The sequence below is a fragment of the Lepisma saccharinum genome, chromosome 7 (assembly GCF_977018435.1).
Source record: "Lepisma saccharinum chromosome 7, izLepSacc3.1, whole genome shotgun sequence".
In the NCBI taxonomy this organism is placed as follows: Eukaryota; Metazoa; Arthropoda; class Insecta; order Zygentoma; family Lepismatidae; genus Lepisma; species Lepisma saccharinum.
In genome coordinates, this window is record NC_139235.1 from 47,862,653 (window position 1) to 47,879,306 (window position 16,654).

The window sequence follows — 16,654 nt, forward strand, 5'->3', positions numbered from 1 at the left end:
AATTGTAAATTTGTCAGACATATTAATACCCACACGAATTTTACTTTCTGTTTCACTGGTGCATATTTTTATCATACTAACAAGCTTCTTAGGTATTCCAAACTCTACTAATATATTATATAATTTATCTCTTTTGACTGAATCATATGCTTTTTTGAAATCAATGAATAGCTGATGGACATTTTGATTATATTCCCACTTTTTTTCAAGTGTCTGTCTGATGTGAAAAATTTGATCTGTAGTTGATCTGTTACGTTTAAATCCACATTGATAATCACCTATAATTTCATTAGCATATGGGGTTAGTCTTGTTAAAAGAATGTTAGACAATATTTTGTATGTTGTTGAGAGTAGAGAAATTCCACGGTAATTATTGCAGTTCATTTTATCACCTTTTTTAAACACAGGAACAATTATGGATTCTTTCCACTGTTGAGGGATTTCTTCTTTATTCCATATTAAACAAATTAATTTATGAATTTGACATATTAATGAATTTCCACCATATTTAATTAACTCAGCTGGTATTAAATCAATGCCAGGTGCTTTGTTATTCTTTAGCCTTTTAATAGCATCTTTAACTTCAGTCAAGTTAGGTTCTGGAACTAAAGTTTCTGCTGTGTGGACTTCATTTACTTCTGATTTATCTCCTACATGGACATTTAAAAGGTCATTAAAGTAGTTCTTCCATCTATTTAAAATATCGCTTGGGTCAGCTAGAAAATCACCGTCTTTATCTTTTATCAAATTTACTTTAGGTTGCCACCCCTTTCTAAACTCATTTACACCTTTATATAAATCTCTGATATTTTTATTTTTGCTGTTTGTTTCAATTTCGTTAATTTTGCTTTTCAAGTAATCTCTTTTTTTACTTCTAAACGTGCGGTTAACTTCTCGCTTTATTCTATTATAATTGTTTAGATTTGTATCATCAGAGTTATTTAACCACCTAAGTCTAGCCTGATTTCTTATTTCTATTAGATTATGACATTCATTATCAAACCATGGCTTACTTTTTCTCGGTTTATGGTATCCTATACTTTCTTTAGCTGCTGATTCTATTGCATTACGTATGTGCTCCCAATTCTTATTTACGTCTGTTTCATTTATATTTCCATCATCATTTAGATCCTGCAAAACATCAAATCTATTTGACAGTTTAATTTGGTAATCCTTCTTAATTCTTTCATCAGTAAACTTTCCTGTATCAAATTTTAGAACTTTTAGATTTTGTTGCTTATGATTTATCGCTGAGAGTCTTTCTCTTAATTTAGCAATTACTAAATAATGGTCACTGGCACAGTCAGCATCTCTATGTGTACGAACGTCAATTATACTAGTATGCCTTCTCTTATCAATGAGAATATGATCTATCTGATTATGAGTTCTACCATCTGGAGAAGACCAGGTATATTTATGGATATCTTTATGTTTAAAAGTGGTACTTTTCACAATTAAATTCTTTGAGGTTGCAAAAGTAATTAATCTTATACCATTATCATTACTTAATTCATGAAGACTTTCTTTACCAATCGTGGGTTTAAATGTCTCTTCTTTGCCAATCTGTGCATTACAGTCACCTAGCAGAATTTTCATATCATACTGAGAAAATTTATCAAAGACCTGTTCTAACTCTGTATAAAAATCATCTTTAGTATTATCATCTTTATCTTCCGTTGGTGCATGTATGTTTATTAAAATAATTTTACACCACCTACCCTGTAAAACTGCATATGATATCCTATCATTAATAAATTCTACTATTTTAAGAGCCGTCTCTTCTGTATACACATTTATTATATGAGTTCAGATAGAACATTAAAGTACATTTAAGGACAACAGTATCCACAAAGTGATTATAAGAATTATAACACAAATACAGAGGAATCATGTACATTCTCATGAATCCGAATTCCATGCTTTTTTTTGGAAACATTTTATTCTTATCAAACAAGTTATTTTGCTGCAAAACAAGGTGCATAACCTAGTTTTCTTCTCTATGCGTATTGTTCTTACATGACCATGTGATTGAAATTTTTGAAATAATTTTAAAGCCATATTCCCTCCAGTCATTGTTATTTCTATCAGAATGCCCCTTCTTTCACTGCATTAATTTCAGTGGGAAACCAAACTGCAAAAATCTGAATTATTCCGTATTAATTTAGCTGTGTGTCACTTCTTCTTTTGTTATTAATTGCTTTAGAGACATGCCAATATAAAAATTTTATTACCATCAATGCAAGAGTTACTGATACAAATAACAAATAAGTACTATTCTGAATGTAATTCAAATTGTGAATGTTATATTGACTTTAATAAGATGGTTCTGATAGATTTTGTCTTAGAAAGTGAAACTACTTTAATTTAAATGTGTACATGAATATTGTGTTAAGGACAATAAAACAAAGGGATTGAGTTCTTGAAGTTGAAGGATTTTTATAGAAACATTAAATTGAAAAAAATTATGACCAACTTTACCAATGAACTTGCATATCATCATCAGCAATCCAATTAACCAGTCTCATGCCTACTAAGACATATTGTAGGTATACTTATGTTTGTCTTCATGGTCTCAGTACAACTAACATTTCATGAACTATGTCAGTCACCAATGACAAGGAAAATTTTCTCTACCTATTGGCATATACAGGGTGAGGCATTCAAACGTGAAGATTTAAAAAGATAACAAAAAATAGAGAGGAAATATTATTTATTTTTTGAACATGAATGTACTGTACATGAGTGGAAGTTACTAGTGTACCTGAAAAATGTTCATGTTTTGAGTATGGTGTCAGTAAGTCACATTGTCGGAGTCTCAGAATAAATCCGCCGATGACGTTTCGAGAGGCAGTCAAACGGTAAGATTTCAGGAATGGTTGGCAGGCGTGGTTAGGGGTTATGAGAGTGGAGAGTGTGACCTTGGACATCTAGACATCTGGTAGCTTCAGTAGCATTGGTCGAGTGTGCAGCGTGCGTTTGCTGTAAAGGCATATTACAAAAACTTGGATAGTTTTGTTGGAGCTCAACACACTTTTCATCAAGAGTTTCAGTTAGCCCAGCATGCTCCCGTGTCTTCTGCTAACGCGAGAACTTTTGAAGTCACTGCTAACTCAACAAAGAAAAGTGGTGGTATTGAAAAAAAAAAATACCATACCTGACTTTTTCTTTGGGGTTACCTCAAATCCAAAGTATTCAAGGACACCCCTCCAAGAACCAGGGATGATTTGAAGGAGTGAATTCGGCAAGAGATCCACAACATTCCTTTCCAGATGCTATGCAACGTCATGGGTGGATTTACTCTGAGACTCCAACAATGTCTGCAACACCAAGGACGTCATCTTACTGACACCATATTCAAAAAATGAAAATTTTTCAGGTACACTAGTAATTTCCACTCATGTACAGTACATTCATGTTCAAAAAATAAATAATATTTGCTCTCTCTATTTTTTGTAATTTTTTTAAATCTTCCCATTTGACTGCCTCACCCTGTACTATACATTGTACTGTATACTGTAACCCTTAAGCAGAGGAAACTACAGCTGTTTAGTTAAAATTTGGCATGTGGCATGAGCTGATAAAGTCAGTGTCTTATATTGACTGGCAGTAAAGGTTACACACTTGAAAATTCACAGCACCCAGTAAGAGAAAATACTGTAACTTCTCCAGTTGATATATCTTGATGAAATGTATTCCTCGTACCAATGGCATCTTGAAATCAATTCGATATTATCTCTGGGTGAGATTCTCGTCTATTACAGATCTTTCTTTACCTTTCCCTTCCTGATGATGCTTACTGGAAGTGGCAAAATGTTGGGGAAGTTTAGTGTTAAAGTAAAACAAAAAATACTGTCCAAACATTATTATACAGAATTGTACATACACTGTAAAAACAACTATATTACTTATAGTTGTTTTAAACATTTAAAAGTACAGCATGATGTTATCTATATCAACATAAACTAATGTTAATGCACTGAAAGTGGTCACTGCCATGGACCACACACACACACACACACACACACACACACACACACACACACAAAACACACTACCTTTTGTTCCTTTATTACTTTCATTTGTCTTCAAACTTCTGTTAACATTTTGAAAAATATATAGCATCTTTGTTGTAACTGTATTAGTATGTAGGGTAAAGGCCACATACGAGGAGAAAAAATTGAGATGTAATATAAATCAAACGCCCATGGAATGGTTGTGTAGAAGAATTAGAGTCACGCATATTTCAGTTTTGATGGAAACACAAAATGTGAAATAACACACTTAATATTCATTTTTCATATTTTCGAAAGGTGTGAGGTAGATTTTCCTACCATGCTTTGCCACGAAATGATGTGAAATGAACTACAAAAGTGAAATAAACTCTTAAACACAATCTCTAGAGTTTATTTACTGATGCAACATTTTCTGAAGTCCAAATTATCCTGTAAGTTATGCAAATCCCCGAACATTGATTAATTTTGCTGTAAATATTTGAGAGGCAAAAATAAACTCCTCTACACAGGGATTAACTTAATACTCTGATACATAAATGTGCTATTAGAAAGAAAATGCTTAGTTTGTATAGTAACTATAGTTTTTTAATCAAATTTAGAGTTTTATTCACCATTTTAACAGCAAAATGCCATTTTATATACAATTTTTGATCCGAAAATGTGCCAAGGTTTCGTACCAAAATCTTGATCTTTTTTTCTCTATAAATATGTGGTTCTATGTATAATTAGCTGATGGAATTAATGATTAGTAAACATTTTCCAACTTAATTGCCTAATTTAATGTATATTAATGTTCCAGTAATTAATTCTATGTAAAATATTACAAATACCGTGAGCCTTTAATACATGTATGTATGTGACTGATAAGTTAGTAATTAGGATAAATTTATATGAGCTGGTTAAAAATAAAATTCAGATTTAATGAGTAAACTCACTTACAGCAAGTAGGTCCAATCATGAATTTAATTCACTGAAGACTTGTTATTTTTTGTATAAATTCATCACATATGAAATGGAAGAAATTCTGCATTTGGTAGAGTTATATAAGTGTTTTTTGCAACAAAAAAATATGACAAAAAAGTTTGTAGTTTATTAAAATTAGATGATATGTGTGTGACATTTGTTAAGAAGTTATCTTGTCAAATGGCAAGGCACAGTTTTTGTAGAGAGTTAATTTTAAATTTTCCTTCCAAAATTGTGTCCAACAAAAGTGATTAGAGAATAGAAAGGGGTCAGAAATTTATCTATCCTCAAAAGTTTTGCATCTTTAGGTGAAGTCAAGACATAATTGTCCTAGATCTCGATTGGACCTACTTACAGAGGTAAGTTCCTGTGATAATTGTAGTTTGAAGCTTCTCTGTAGTAAATATTCTCCTAGTATTTGACCTATGTTATACACAGTTTGAAACTTTTATCTGAACATTGAGAAATGTGTTTGCAATATGCATGAGACTGGAGGTGGGTCCTACTTCTTTCCACTTGCCTGCCTGGATTTTGAAATAAAAGAAACAATTTCACTAACAAGTCATATTTACCATTGTCCCCTGAAACCTTATTTTTTCTGTCAACTTTTTAAGGGTATGAGACATACAAGCAAGGTCACCAAAGGGCATTCTTGGAGCAAAAGCACTTTACATCTCCAAATCTTTCACTCAATACTTTCTTGAATTTTTATGAGATAATTTGAGCAAATATATTGAGTGGCACTAAGTTTCTGTCGTTTATAATTGACATGCATTGAAAAATATCTTTGATACTGTTACAATTCAATTGTTTGAGTAGGTTCTTTGTTGATACTAATTCCATTATTTAGATACATTTTTTGCATTTCCAGAGCCCTTGGCAGTGTGCAACCTAGGCTTGTGGGGATAAGCTAGGTGCAGCTGTAAGAGGCAAAGATTGGTGGCCACATACTCAACCATCCCAGGCTACCCATTCTTCGATAGGTAGGACTTCTTATCAGATGTCACTCACAGGTAGTGGGTAAGTCCTGGGATTAGTTCTGTTGGCTTTGACAGCAAAGTTTCTTAGTTCAAGTTCTTTGGAATATTCCTGAATTAACGCTTGCATCGTATTTTGTCATAGCTGCTTGTATGCACTTAGTTTCCATTGGGGACAATTGCCTTTGTGTTGTAGTGCTGTTTACCTAATCGTTGTTGGTTGTGCATGCTTCTTTTTATGTAGTGCTTGTTTGTTTGGACCCTTTAAAGTAAAAATCTGCCTTTTGTTCATGATTATTGGATATTTGAGGTAAGTTACCCTTATGTTTAAAAATTTAACAGTATTACAACCTCGCTATTTTTTGCCTTTCTTTGAATTACTCATACTGTTACTTGCATATTAAGTAATGTAAGTAATACTGAATCCAGTTAAATTTCGTGCATAATGAATGTGAATTGTGTAGTTACTTATCCCAACTTCCAGGCTTTTATTAAAGTAAACCTTATAGAAAAATTCAAATTTTTCTACTAATTTTAAAACTTATGTTTAGAACCCACAAGTAGTGTGGCTCCTAAACTTGCTGAAGATAGGCTACAGGAGTTGACAGTACAGAACAAGAGAAGTGCAACAGTACTGTGCTTAAGCCAGGGATACCCTGTCCCAAATTTCAGGCAAGTATGGGGTAGCATGAAGGTGGACTTTTTTTCTAATTGCTCTTTGAAGATTTGTGCTAATCACTCTAGATCTAAATTTGTGCTAATCAAATGAAATAGTGATTATTAGGTTTGAGCTGAGATTAAATGTATTGGTATTAATTAATGTCAATGGTTTTTGAAAGAATTATGTTAAATTTTTAACTCTACATGCTACATTTCATTGTGAAAATATTATGTCTTTGCTCCACAAAAGAAAGATAATATGTTAAGTAAATGTTTACAAATTAGTAAAAGACTCACCTTTACTCACCACTGATGAAGCAGGCTTTTAAAAATGGCACAAACTTCAACTTTGCCGGAAGAAGAGAATTAACAGTTTTAGTGATTGATTGATTGATTAATTTAAAAATTTTGGGTGCATCGGCACATATTGCTATTTTTGTACCCTTCAGTATATATGGGGACATAGCCCCTTATTTACAAGTCGTACAGTCTTACCTAGCAGTTATAGAAGTGGTGTAAAAAGCCCCTTGGAATAATCAAAAGTGCAAGGTTGTGAAGGGACCTGCATAGGAAAAACGCAACACTAAAAATTTCCTCACAGACAGCAGAAGAGACCAGCTCTTCTCAAAAAGCTAAAAACATTTGTTAAAACCGTATAAAAACCCTAAGGTTTTGGGATCGAACCTAGGCTATGCTACCCTAAAGCTACTCGCTTAGTTTGGGGAGGTGCACTTATGGCTTGGGGTAATACCCCAGAGAAACAACTGTAACACGTAAACAAACAAAGGGGGCTCACCCCTGTAAAATGAGGAGAACACTTAAACATTCGATTTTAACACTTCGGTTGACTGGTCTGGCAGGGTCGTGAGAATAATAGAAAAGGAATAGAGGGATGTTTGTTTACCTCTGGTGTCTTGTAGAGATGTTCGTCCTTCTGATCTAGTAGACAATGCACGGTTCAGAAATGAAACTTCTTTTTGGGAGCACAACTCCCGTGGTAACTCGTCATGTAACAATTGATAATCAGACAATAATTCGGAGGCGAGAACTGTTCACGCGATAGCTTTCTGATTACAACCGGGACTTAGAAATGGTCTCTCGAACTATTTATGGGGATTCAAATTTCTGATCGTTAAAGCCATTGGCGAGACAAAGTTGAAGTTTGCAAAAGTTCGAAGAGTTTATCTTGTCAGCGGCGACTTCTCTATTAATTTGAATTGACAGCTTAACGTGTCATCCGTCAATCTTCAAACGTGTTATCCGTCAATCTTCAAGGCGATTCAAATTTGATGATGCATCTAATTTTTTTGGACTGCATGAGACATGAAAGGATAACAAAAAGAGAAATACTGTATACATAATACAAACCCTCAGATGCATATAAAGGTTATCAACCCCTTAAGTGGTTATTTTGCAAATTCCAGATCTCTTCTATGGTGGGTAATTTTAAAACTTACAAATGATATCGCTCTCCAAAAGTGTATATTCTATACTCAAATAAGATAGATGACTCCCTTTTGTCTGCTTATAGCCATACTGGAGAAACACAAGACTTCAAAATTCAAAATGGAAGATCCTTGGTTCGAATCCTAGCCTAATCATGGGTGTTCTTTGTGAATGTTCACCCATTTCATCATATCACCATTCGTCGTCATCATTGCAATTAGCCGAAAGTGACAGTGTAAAGCAATGTAAAATAATCTAATTCAACGAATCAATCAAGAAAAATGCTCACATTGCTCCTAAATTGGCATGCACTTTGGCTTCAAGTGCAAGATCAACAAAGCTGGCACAGTGCCAACCTGTAAGCAGTGTCTCCATCTCATGGTAATCACACCAAGTTAAATAGTACTTGGAGCTTCTGAAGAGTGACATCTCATGGTGGAAATGCAAATTAACTCAATTGTGAAAGAAGCAGGGCCATAGCTCATCATATTCAGGATATATGAGCTAGAGAATATTGAAAACGAATATATTTGTCGAATCCACTGCAGATAACAAGTGGACATGATGGATATATCTGTCATACCCACTTAAGGGGTTAAAGCATTGCATTACAAACAAACTGCAAAATTCTACCAAACAGAGCACTGCTATTGTTATATAATGGTTTCAGCCACTTAACATTGTTATGGAAAAATTATAAAAGGATATGCAAATAAGCATATTTTATAAATAAGAAGCAGTCACAAAATAAAACACATTATATCTGGTACTAGAAGGATAAAACCACATACCTTGTTTTGTTGGTAGTGTTCACATATTGCATTTTCAGATATTTTGTGCAAACACTGTGTGTAAATAGCTGTTTTGAAATGTTCCATATGGTGAAAGGAAATATTACAGTAGGCACATCATGCCACACGTATATGAAGAATTGCAACATGCATGAGCTTCAAAAAATTGTAATATGAGCTCACTCCTAATGATCATGCATATAAAGTATTCAATTCAATGTGAGAACTATTTTTTAAATAGTGAATCACCACTCAAAAAGATGTTTAAAACCAGTGTTGTCATCTTCATGCTAGTACCATCTTCAATAAGTGATTTTTAGTTTCTACAATAAATTTATACATTTTCTGATAAAGAGACATAATTAAGCATAGTACTGACTACAAACAAGCATGATATTATTATATTTCATTCCAAGAGGTATTATTTGGGAAGAAAAATCCAATGCAACCCCTGTATTACAGAACCTAATGGAGCTGTTGGACCTAAAGTGACAAGTAAAACAATAGAAGTTAAAGAAAGCATTTCTGGTAAAGTGTTTGCTGGCTTGTGCCCTGTACAGGGCTACCCAGTACCTGCCTATAGGTAAGATACTTCCAAGTAGATCTATAGGTGCAAACTATACTAGATGTGAGCACTTTAGAGGTAAATAGCAAAAATGAGATGTTCCTCACTCAGTTTTAAAGTTACCATTGTGCCCGAAATATAACAATGAACTATCTTTATTCATTATTTATAAATTTGGTGTGTAGTTGCATTCATATGAAGCTATGTGTAGTTGAATGTTAATAAGAAAATGCTGTTCGAAGTACATACTGAATTGTGTTCAATTCTATATATGAATGGCTTATTGCAGAAAGGGACCTGAGTCACTTTTGCACAATTCTGAGAAAAACAAGAAAAATCGTATAATATTGAGAGTGTAAGAAAGAAATGTGCTGTTGTTGGCTCAAATTTTTAGCATAATGAATAGTTAATTTTGCAACCCTCAATGCGCCCTCCTGCAGTATGCTGCTAGAGACAGAGGAGATGAAAAAGTTGTGACTCCGATACCTCAAAAATGTGACTCAGGTCCCTTTCTGCAATAAGCCATTCATATATAGAGTGTGTGTAAGTAAAGAGTCAGTTTTGCTTAAGCTTCAATATGGTTAAATGTGCATTGTTGTGAACTACAGTGCAGTGCTTCAGGGCTTTTTGGCGTAGTGTAGCAAAGCTTGCTTATAATGACAAAGTACATAAGGTTTGTGTATCCAAGTTGGAAAGTTTTCTAAAATGTGCATATATATTGTGTAATGTTGAAAACTCATATATCACCAGAACTAGTGAAAATCTTCTAATCAGTATGTATGTTCTTTTTGAATTTCAACCTTATTCAAGTCTGTACTTGAATAAATAAACTTGTATAAAATTTTAGTGATGATATGATCAAGACAACGGCAAAGAAATTGAAATGCAAGTTAATGAAATAGTTGTATTTGATATTCCTTCATATGTGTTCTATCTATTACATTTGCATAGGTTTATGGTTTGATGGATTATAAAGTGTTAGAATTCAGACATCTCAACATGACTCAACCGAATTTGTTGGTGTTTGTGCACATATATACTAGTGAAGAATGAACCTACAATTTAAAATGACTGAAATGTACACAAACTGCAAATCATACCTGGGAATTCCTCATTATTATGTATATACTTTATCACTACCAGATTTTGGCCATTATGACAAGTTTTAAATTTTATTCTGATATAATTGCTCCTATATCTTAATATAATGAGCAAAATACAGGGTGGTCCAGAAAGGACTTTACAACTTTGTAAGTGCATAAAAAATTATTTGGAAGCATTACAGAACTGGTTGTGGTGTTATTTTGTAAGGAAATACATCAAGTATGACTAGCGTTGTGGAGTAGTACTGAATTCTGCCACTGCAAGCGTCAGCAGCAGTTCCATTGAAAATGGCTGCTTTCTATGGTCAAGAGCAAGCTCGCTGTGGGTTTTGGCCGCATCCACGTTAAACAAGATGGCTCACTACCTCATTACCTCATTGAAGTCACGGATATCCTCAATAACTAATTTCCGGTTTGATGGATAGATCAAGGTGGCCAATTGGATGGCCACCTTGTTCACCTGATCTGACATCCATATGTTTACTATTGGGGTTCATTCATTGACCTGGAAATTGGTTATTGTGGATATGGAAATTTTTCATTGTAACTATATATCACCACAGTCTACCAGAGTTTTGCTTTAAAATATTCATAATTTCACCTAAGGTAATAATTTAATCATAAAATTCAATACTTCCCACACTGCTGATGTGAAAATAATGCATTTTACAGAATAGAGTTCTCGAAATTATTTTGTGTATTCTGAGAGACACTTGAACTACAGAGAAGTACTGGCCAGTATCAGTGATTAAATTCAAACTGATACTTTCCAATAGGGTCAGCTCTCTTTATAAGCATGACTTAGAAAGTACCGAAAGTGTCTCACAATCTTTTATGGATTAAACATCTTGGATTGTAAAATTGTACCTAATTGCTGCACAAATGATTGTAGTTTACCTTACTATTTAATAGTGCCATATTTTCCTTCTAAATTTATAAATTCATTGTGAATTTAAGTTTTGTAATTCATCATTTTGAGTGAAAGTTATGAGGCACGATGAAAACCAAGAAAACCTAATAAAAATGAAATTTTATTCCAAATATTAGTTTTTACCCATGATGTTTAGGGATACAACCTCTCCTTCAAATATTCTCACCTTGCTGTGACATTGCCAATGAGAAACAAAGCTGTACAGATGTGATAGTCTACTATTTTATCAAATACATTTTAGAGAACAGAATGCAGAGTTTTGTCAAAAATCAACTACTTATCATCCAATTATCCAAAAATTCGCCATGTTGGTGGATTTTATATTTATTATAAAGAGGATGGCATACAGTTTCACATAAGGTGCTGGTCGCATTGTTGCCTTGTAATCAAGGAGTCCTGGGGGTTCGATACCCGGTGGAGGCATATAGTGGTTCAGATCCCACTTTAAATTTTAGGTTCAGTCCCAATTAGCCTTACTGTGCATAAAGTGGACTTAAAACACCAACTCAACCAACATCACATAAGGTGCACATTTGTTTCAGTTCTGTCGAAATGCTCACAAGTATTGGAGAATGGGTACAATGACTTTTATGCTTCATGAAGGAACTTATACTTCTTCTCCTTAAGTTTTGTTTTATTTGTACACCAATTTGTAAAGAATGTGCAGTTGAAATAAGACAAAATGTATGGAAATTTATAGTTTGGTATACACATTTTCAACTGTTGGTTTTAAGTTTCCCTGCATAACAAATATTTACGTAGCTTTGATGTAGCATCATCTTCCATAGTACTCTGTTACAGCATAACTCTTAATCATATTTTGTTTTCCAAACTCTAAAGAACAACAACATTTCACATTGAGATAAATACTGATTTCACAAATATAAATATTAAGAAAATTCTCAAACTCGTGCAGTATGCCATCCATAACATCTGCGAATACTCTATGTAATAAGAAGTATTCGGACACCCACCTAAAAATGAAGTACAAGTTTGGGCCGCCCTCCATCGGGAACACTGGCAGTCAATATGGTGTTGGCCCACCCTTAGCCTTGATGACAGCCTTCACTCTCGCAGGCATACTTTCAATCAGCTGGCGGAAGGTTTCATTCACATTTCCACTTCACTATAACATCGGAAACAGTGGACCTAGAGATGTTTAGGAGGGTGGAAATCTTGTGCACAGACTTCTTACACAAGTGGCACCCAACCACCTGACCACGTTGAAAGTCTGTGAGATCCTCAGACCGTCCCATACTGCTGTCTCACGCTGTCTGCAGATTTCTGAGATTGCTGACCATGTGTTCCATGCTGTAGATGGCAGTACTGTGTTGCCCTCTATGATAAACACATTTTGTGGTGTGTCCAGATACTTTTGATCACAAAGAATATGTTTTACTTTTGAGATTATTTGGAATGCATTTCAAAATTTGCTTGGCCTATCCATGCCTAATCAATTTATGTTGTTTTTTCACTCAACAAATTTAGTGAGCATTTCCTGTTAAATATGTAAAATGGGTCAGTGTACTCATAACCTAACCTGTAGTTTCTTTCTTGGAATTACAAAGTCTTGCAAGTATTTTTTAGATTTATTTTGTTGATTAATGTTGTTCAGTGGAATTTATAATGTTGTTATGTATATTATTCATACTTTTTTAATGCTTGCTGCATGTTTTCCTTTTCTGAATACCTTATTGTATTTTATTTTTCTACATATAATATAATTTGCAAAACATCAATGACTAACAAAAATAAAAGTCAATACTAAGATGTACTGATAATTAAGCTTTAAGCCCCATTTACCTGCATAGATTTGTGTACTACAGAGTAATGTAATTAAAAACTAATACATATACATACATTCCTTTCAAATTTGCTTGAATTGAGACCACATCATAAGAAAATAAGTTATATATTTTCAGGTATCTGTATAATATTCGTGGTAAATTGCAGCTATTATTATAATATAAAATTTGTTTTCATTGCTTTAGAAGCTTTGAGTTGTAATTATACTTTTTTCCCACATTTTAATATGTGATGTGTAATAAATATTTAAATGCAAGATTTTTGAGTGAAGTGGGAAACTTGCATACATGATTTAGGTCTGGAACACCCAAACTTATTCATATGCAGGGTCGGTAATGCTTGAGTTATTTTAGTCATGGGCCATGTAACGCCATATACTTACATTGAAGATAAGGTGTAACATACTAAATTAAGCTTTATTAATACTGAAGTAAGCTACATGAAAAGCCATGCTGGGCCAGATGTTGTTGGGTTGTAGTTTAGCTGATGTTGCATTGGAGCATGTTACATTACCATGAGTTTGAAGCCTGGAAAATACATAGATATTAGAGAATCTCTTCTTTTTTCCTCATCGTTATTCATGTCCTTTCGTCATCATAAGATACCAAACATTGGTATCTTATGATACCTTTAGAGAATAATTATATCTTTTCATTCTAATATATTTTTATCATTATGCTTTTGTACTTTCTCTATTTGAAACAGACTTTAAAAAGGCATTAACAACTTTGTAGTTCTCATTTGCAATACCTTAAATTTTATCTAACACACCGCTACTATAAATAATTCATTGTATTTATAATAGGCTTATGTTTATGTGAATATTTTTGTTAACCCTGTGTTGGTCGCACACGGTCTCTGGTTCCGGGTGTGTGGTTTTAACATCTCCACTCAGCCTAGTCAGATCTTTGAGCCGAGCCCCTGTACGTGAATATCAGCATACCTAGTTTTTACTGAAAATCTGGTCTGCCTTTCCATGTGCCACTAATGAAGAGTGACTTTTTTCTTTGTGTGTGTGTGTTTGTGATTTCTATTAAACTGTGATACTTGTGCAGTAACTGAACTGGTGTAATAACATGGATATATGGGAGAAAGAGTGGATAGAACAGCTATACCTGGAAATTCTGAGTCAAAGTGACTCGATAGATGGACAGTTTGATTCAGATGACCATTGAGACCCATCATCATATCATTTATGAAATAGATTTTCAATCACCAGTTATTTTATTTGCAAAAGAAACTCATTTTTGCAATTTCCTCTGATGTCACAGTGGTAATGCAGTATCAACATTCGATACTGGGTGGAGGCACAGTGGCTCTACTCACTGTAAGCTGTAGGTCCAGTCCCGATTAACTTTTCTGTTCATAAAGTGGATTTATATTTCAAAAACAAAAACTCATTTTTCCAATTTTATGGTCACACATGTAACAGAAATTTTTCATTTTATTTTGTGTATTTATTTTATTAACTAAAATGTACATTTCATAGTTTTATAGAATGCCAGTTGTTTGCAAAAACAATTTAATCATAATAATTGAGGGTTTGACATTCTAGACCTTTAATTGAACATATTTTAAGAACCCTGTCTCTGGTGCCGTGCAGGACCATTGACATAATTTTTCTCACACAACCCACTAAGGGTTAACTGAGTAGGATTTAGATACTTTTTTGACATAGAATAATAGTCTTCCTAATTCATAATATTTTATTTGTTAGAAACATTTTCTATATTAACAGCAAATTTGCAACATCTAAGAACATTTTTTTAAAATTTATTTATTTTGTATTTCCTAATGCAAGTTATATTTGCTAGTTCTGTAAATTTTTCTTTCAACTGTCTGTTTCCCAGCATGATCTTTTATTTAACCATGAGAATTTCACAGTAGTATTACTAAAATACTATCCACATGCATATATTGTAAAGAAGTTTGAGTGTTTCTGGTAAGATTCATTTTTAAGAGTTGTAATTTTATGAACTAAATTTCACAAAGTTGAGTGAACTGCCTTACTCTAGCACATAATCAAAAGACTAGCAGCAAACTTTTGAAATATTGATATTTATTGTATTTCATAACCTGTACTACATTAGAGGTTATAGTTCAATTTCAATAATTATTTCGTCATTCTATAAGATCAAAACTCCATTTTGTAAATTTTTAACAGCAAGCCTCTATTCAAGTTTATTATTCCAAAGATGGAACGCACCACATTTTGCTCATTTTTGAAACATATTGAATTCCGTCATGTTTCTTCTGCTCCATTACCATAAGTTCTTTTAGTCTTATTCGTTTATTTTTATTTTCTTCATAACTGAAATAAGAAAAATATGAACATAGGTAAAAGTATTTCACATGCAATTATTTTACACACACACATGCATGGGCATAGATCCATTCTATTTATTTAATTTATTTTTGTTATGCTTTCTGAAACGATTTTTACAAACTTGTAGTGTTATAATATTACTGTTTGTTATGAGATGGCACTTTTAATCATATGTGTTATGCACTGAAGTATGACCTTACATAAATACACATATGGGAGAATGATCGAATATATTTTCCATGTCGTATATCTTTTTGCTAAAAAGGAACTTCTTTTCTTGTATAATTGCAGATGGTATAAGTTTATTGATGGCACAATCCGAAAACAGGTTGTTCCTCTCAATGATAGAATAAAGCAAGTCAGTGGAACCTTGATCATTAAAGAAGCCAGGGTTGAGGATTCTGGGAAATATCTTTGTGTTGTGAACAATTCTGTTGGTGGGGAAAGTGTGGAAACAGTCTTAACCGTCACAGGTAAGTTTGTGAATTAATATTTGTAAAATGTCAGCAATATATGTTCTTAAATCCCAAAAGAAATAATAATCTATGAAGTAGAGATTTATTTCCAATTAGTTTGCCTTTTAATTATTTTTCTATAGTTTTGTACACCATTGATAATGGAATTAATATTTCTAATGGTAAGGCAGGATATACAGATTTTTTTTATTCACAACTAAAATTTGCACTTGCATATTGTTTCAATACATTAAGAATTTAATTTCCTTATCATTACAGTACAGTAGGGATGTGCCGAAGTCGATTACCGATATATGAATATTGGCAAAAATTGACATGTCAACATTGGTATCAGCATTGGAAAAAATCCAATATTTTAATCGGTACTGATAATACTAGAGTTTTACCTTCTAATAAGTTTGATATTTTAATTTTATAAGATTTATTGAAAATTAGGTTATGGATCTTATCACTGTGCAGTTTTTGTGATAACATTATTGCAAACTCTCATTCAGAGGATCAACCTACCTCAAAATCAGAAATAGAACAGTACATTGCTGAACCTAGTATTCCATGTGACCAGGATCTGCTGTTGTATTGGAAATTCAAAAATGAGTA

At 33.2% G+C, this 16,654-nt stretch overlaps 1 protein-coding gene across 50 annotated transcripts in view; it reads left to right on the top strand.

Moving 5' to 3' along the window:
* Nucleotides 1–16,654, top strand: part of Dscam1 (Down syndrome cell adhesion molecule 1) — a 426,431-nt gene that overhangs the window by 266,105 nt on the left and 143,672 nt on the right. For 49 of the 50 annotated variants that reach the window (XM_083125269.1, XM_083125286.1, XM_083125279.1 and 46 more), the window contains one exon: nt 15,873–16,054. In XM_083125269.1, the coding sequence (XP_082981395.1) occupies nt 15,873–16,054 (182 nt within the window). Of the gene's footprint in view, nt 1–5,889; nt 5,997–15,872; nt 16,055–16,654 lie in introns of those variants that run through there. The other variant, XM_083125295.1, reaches the window with a different exon arrangement.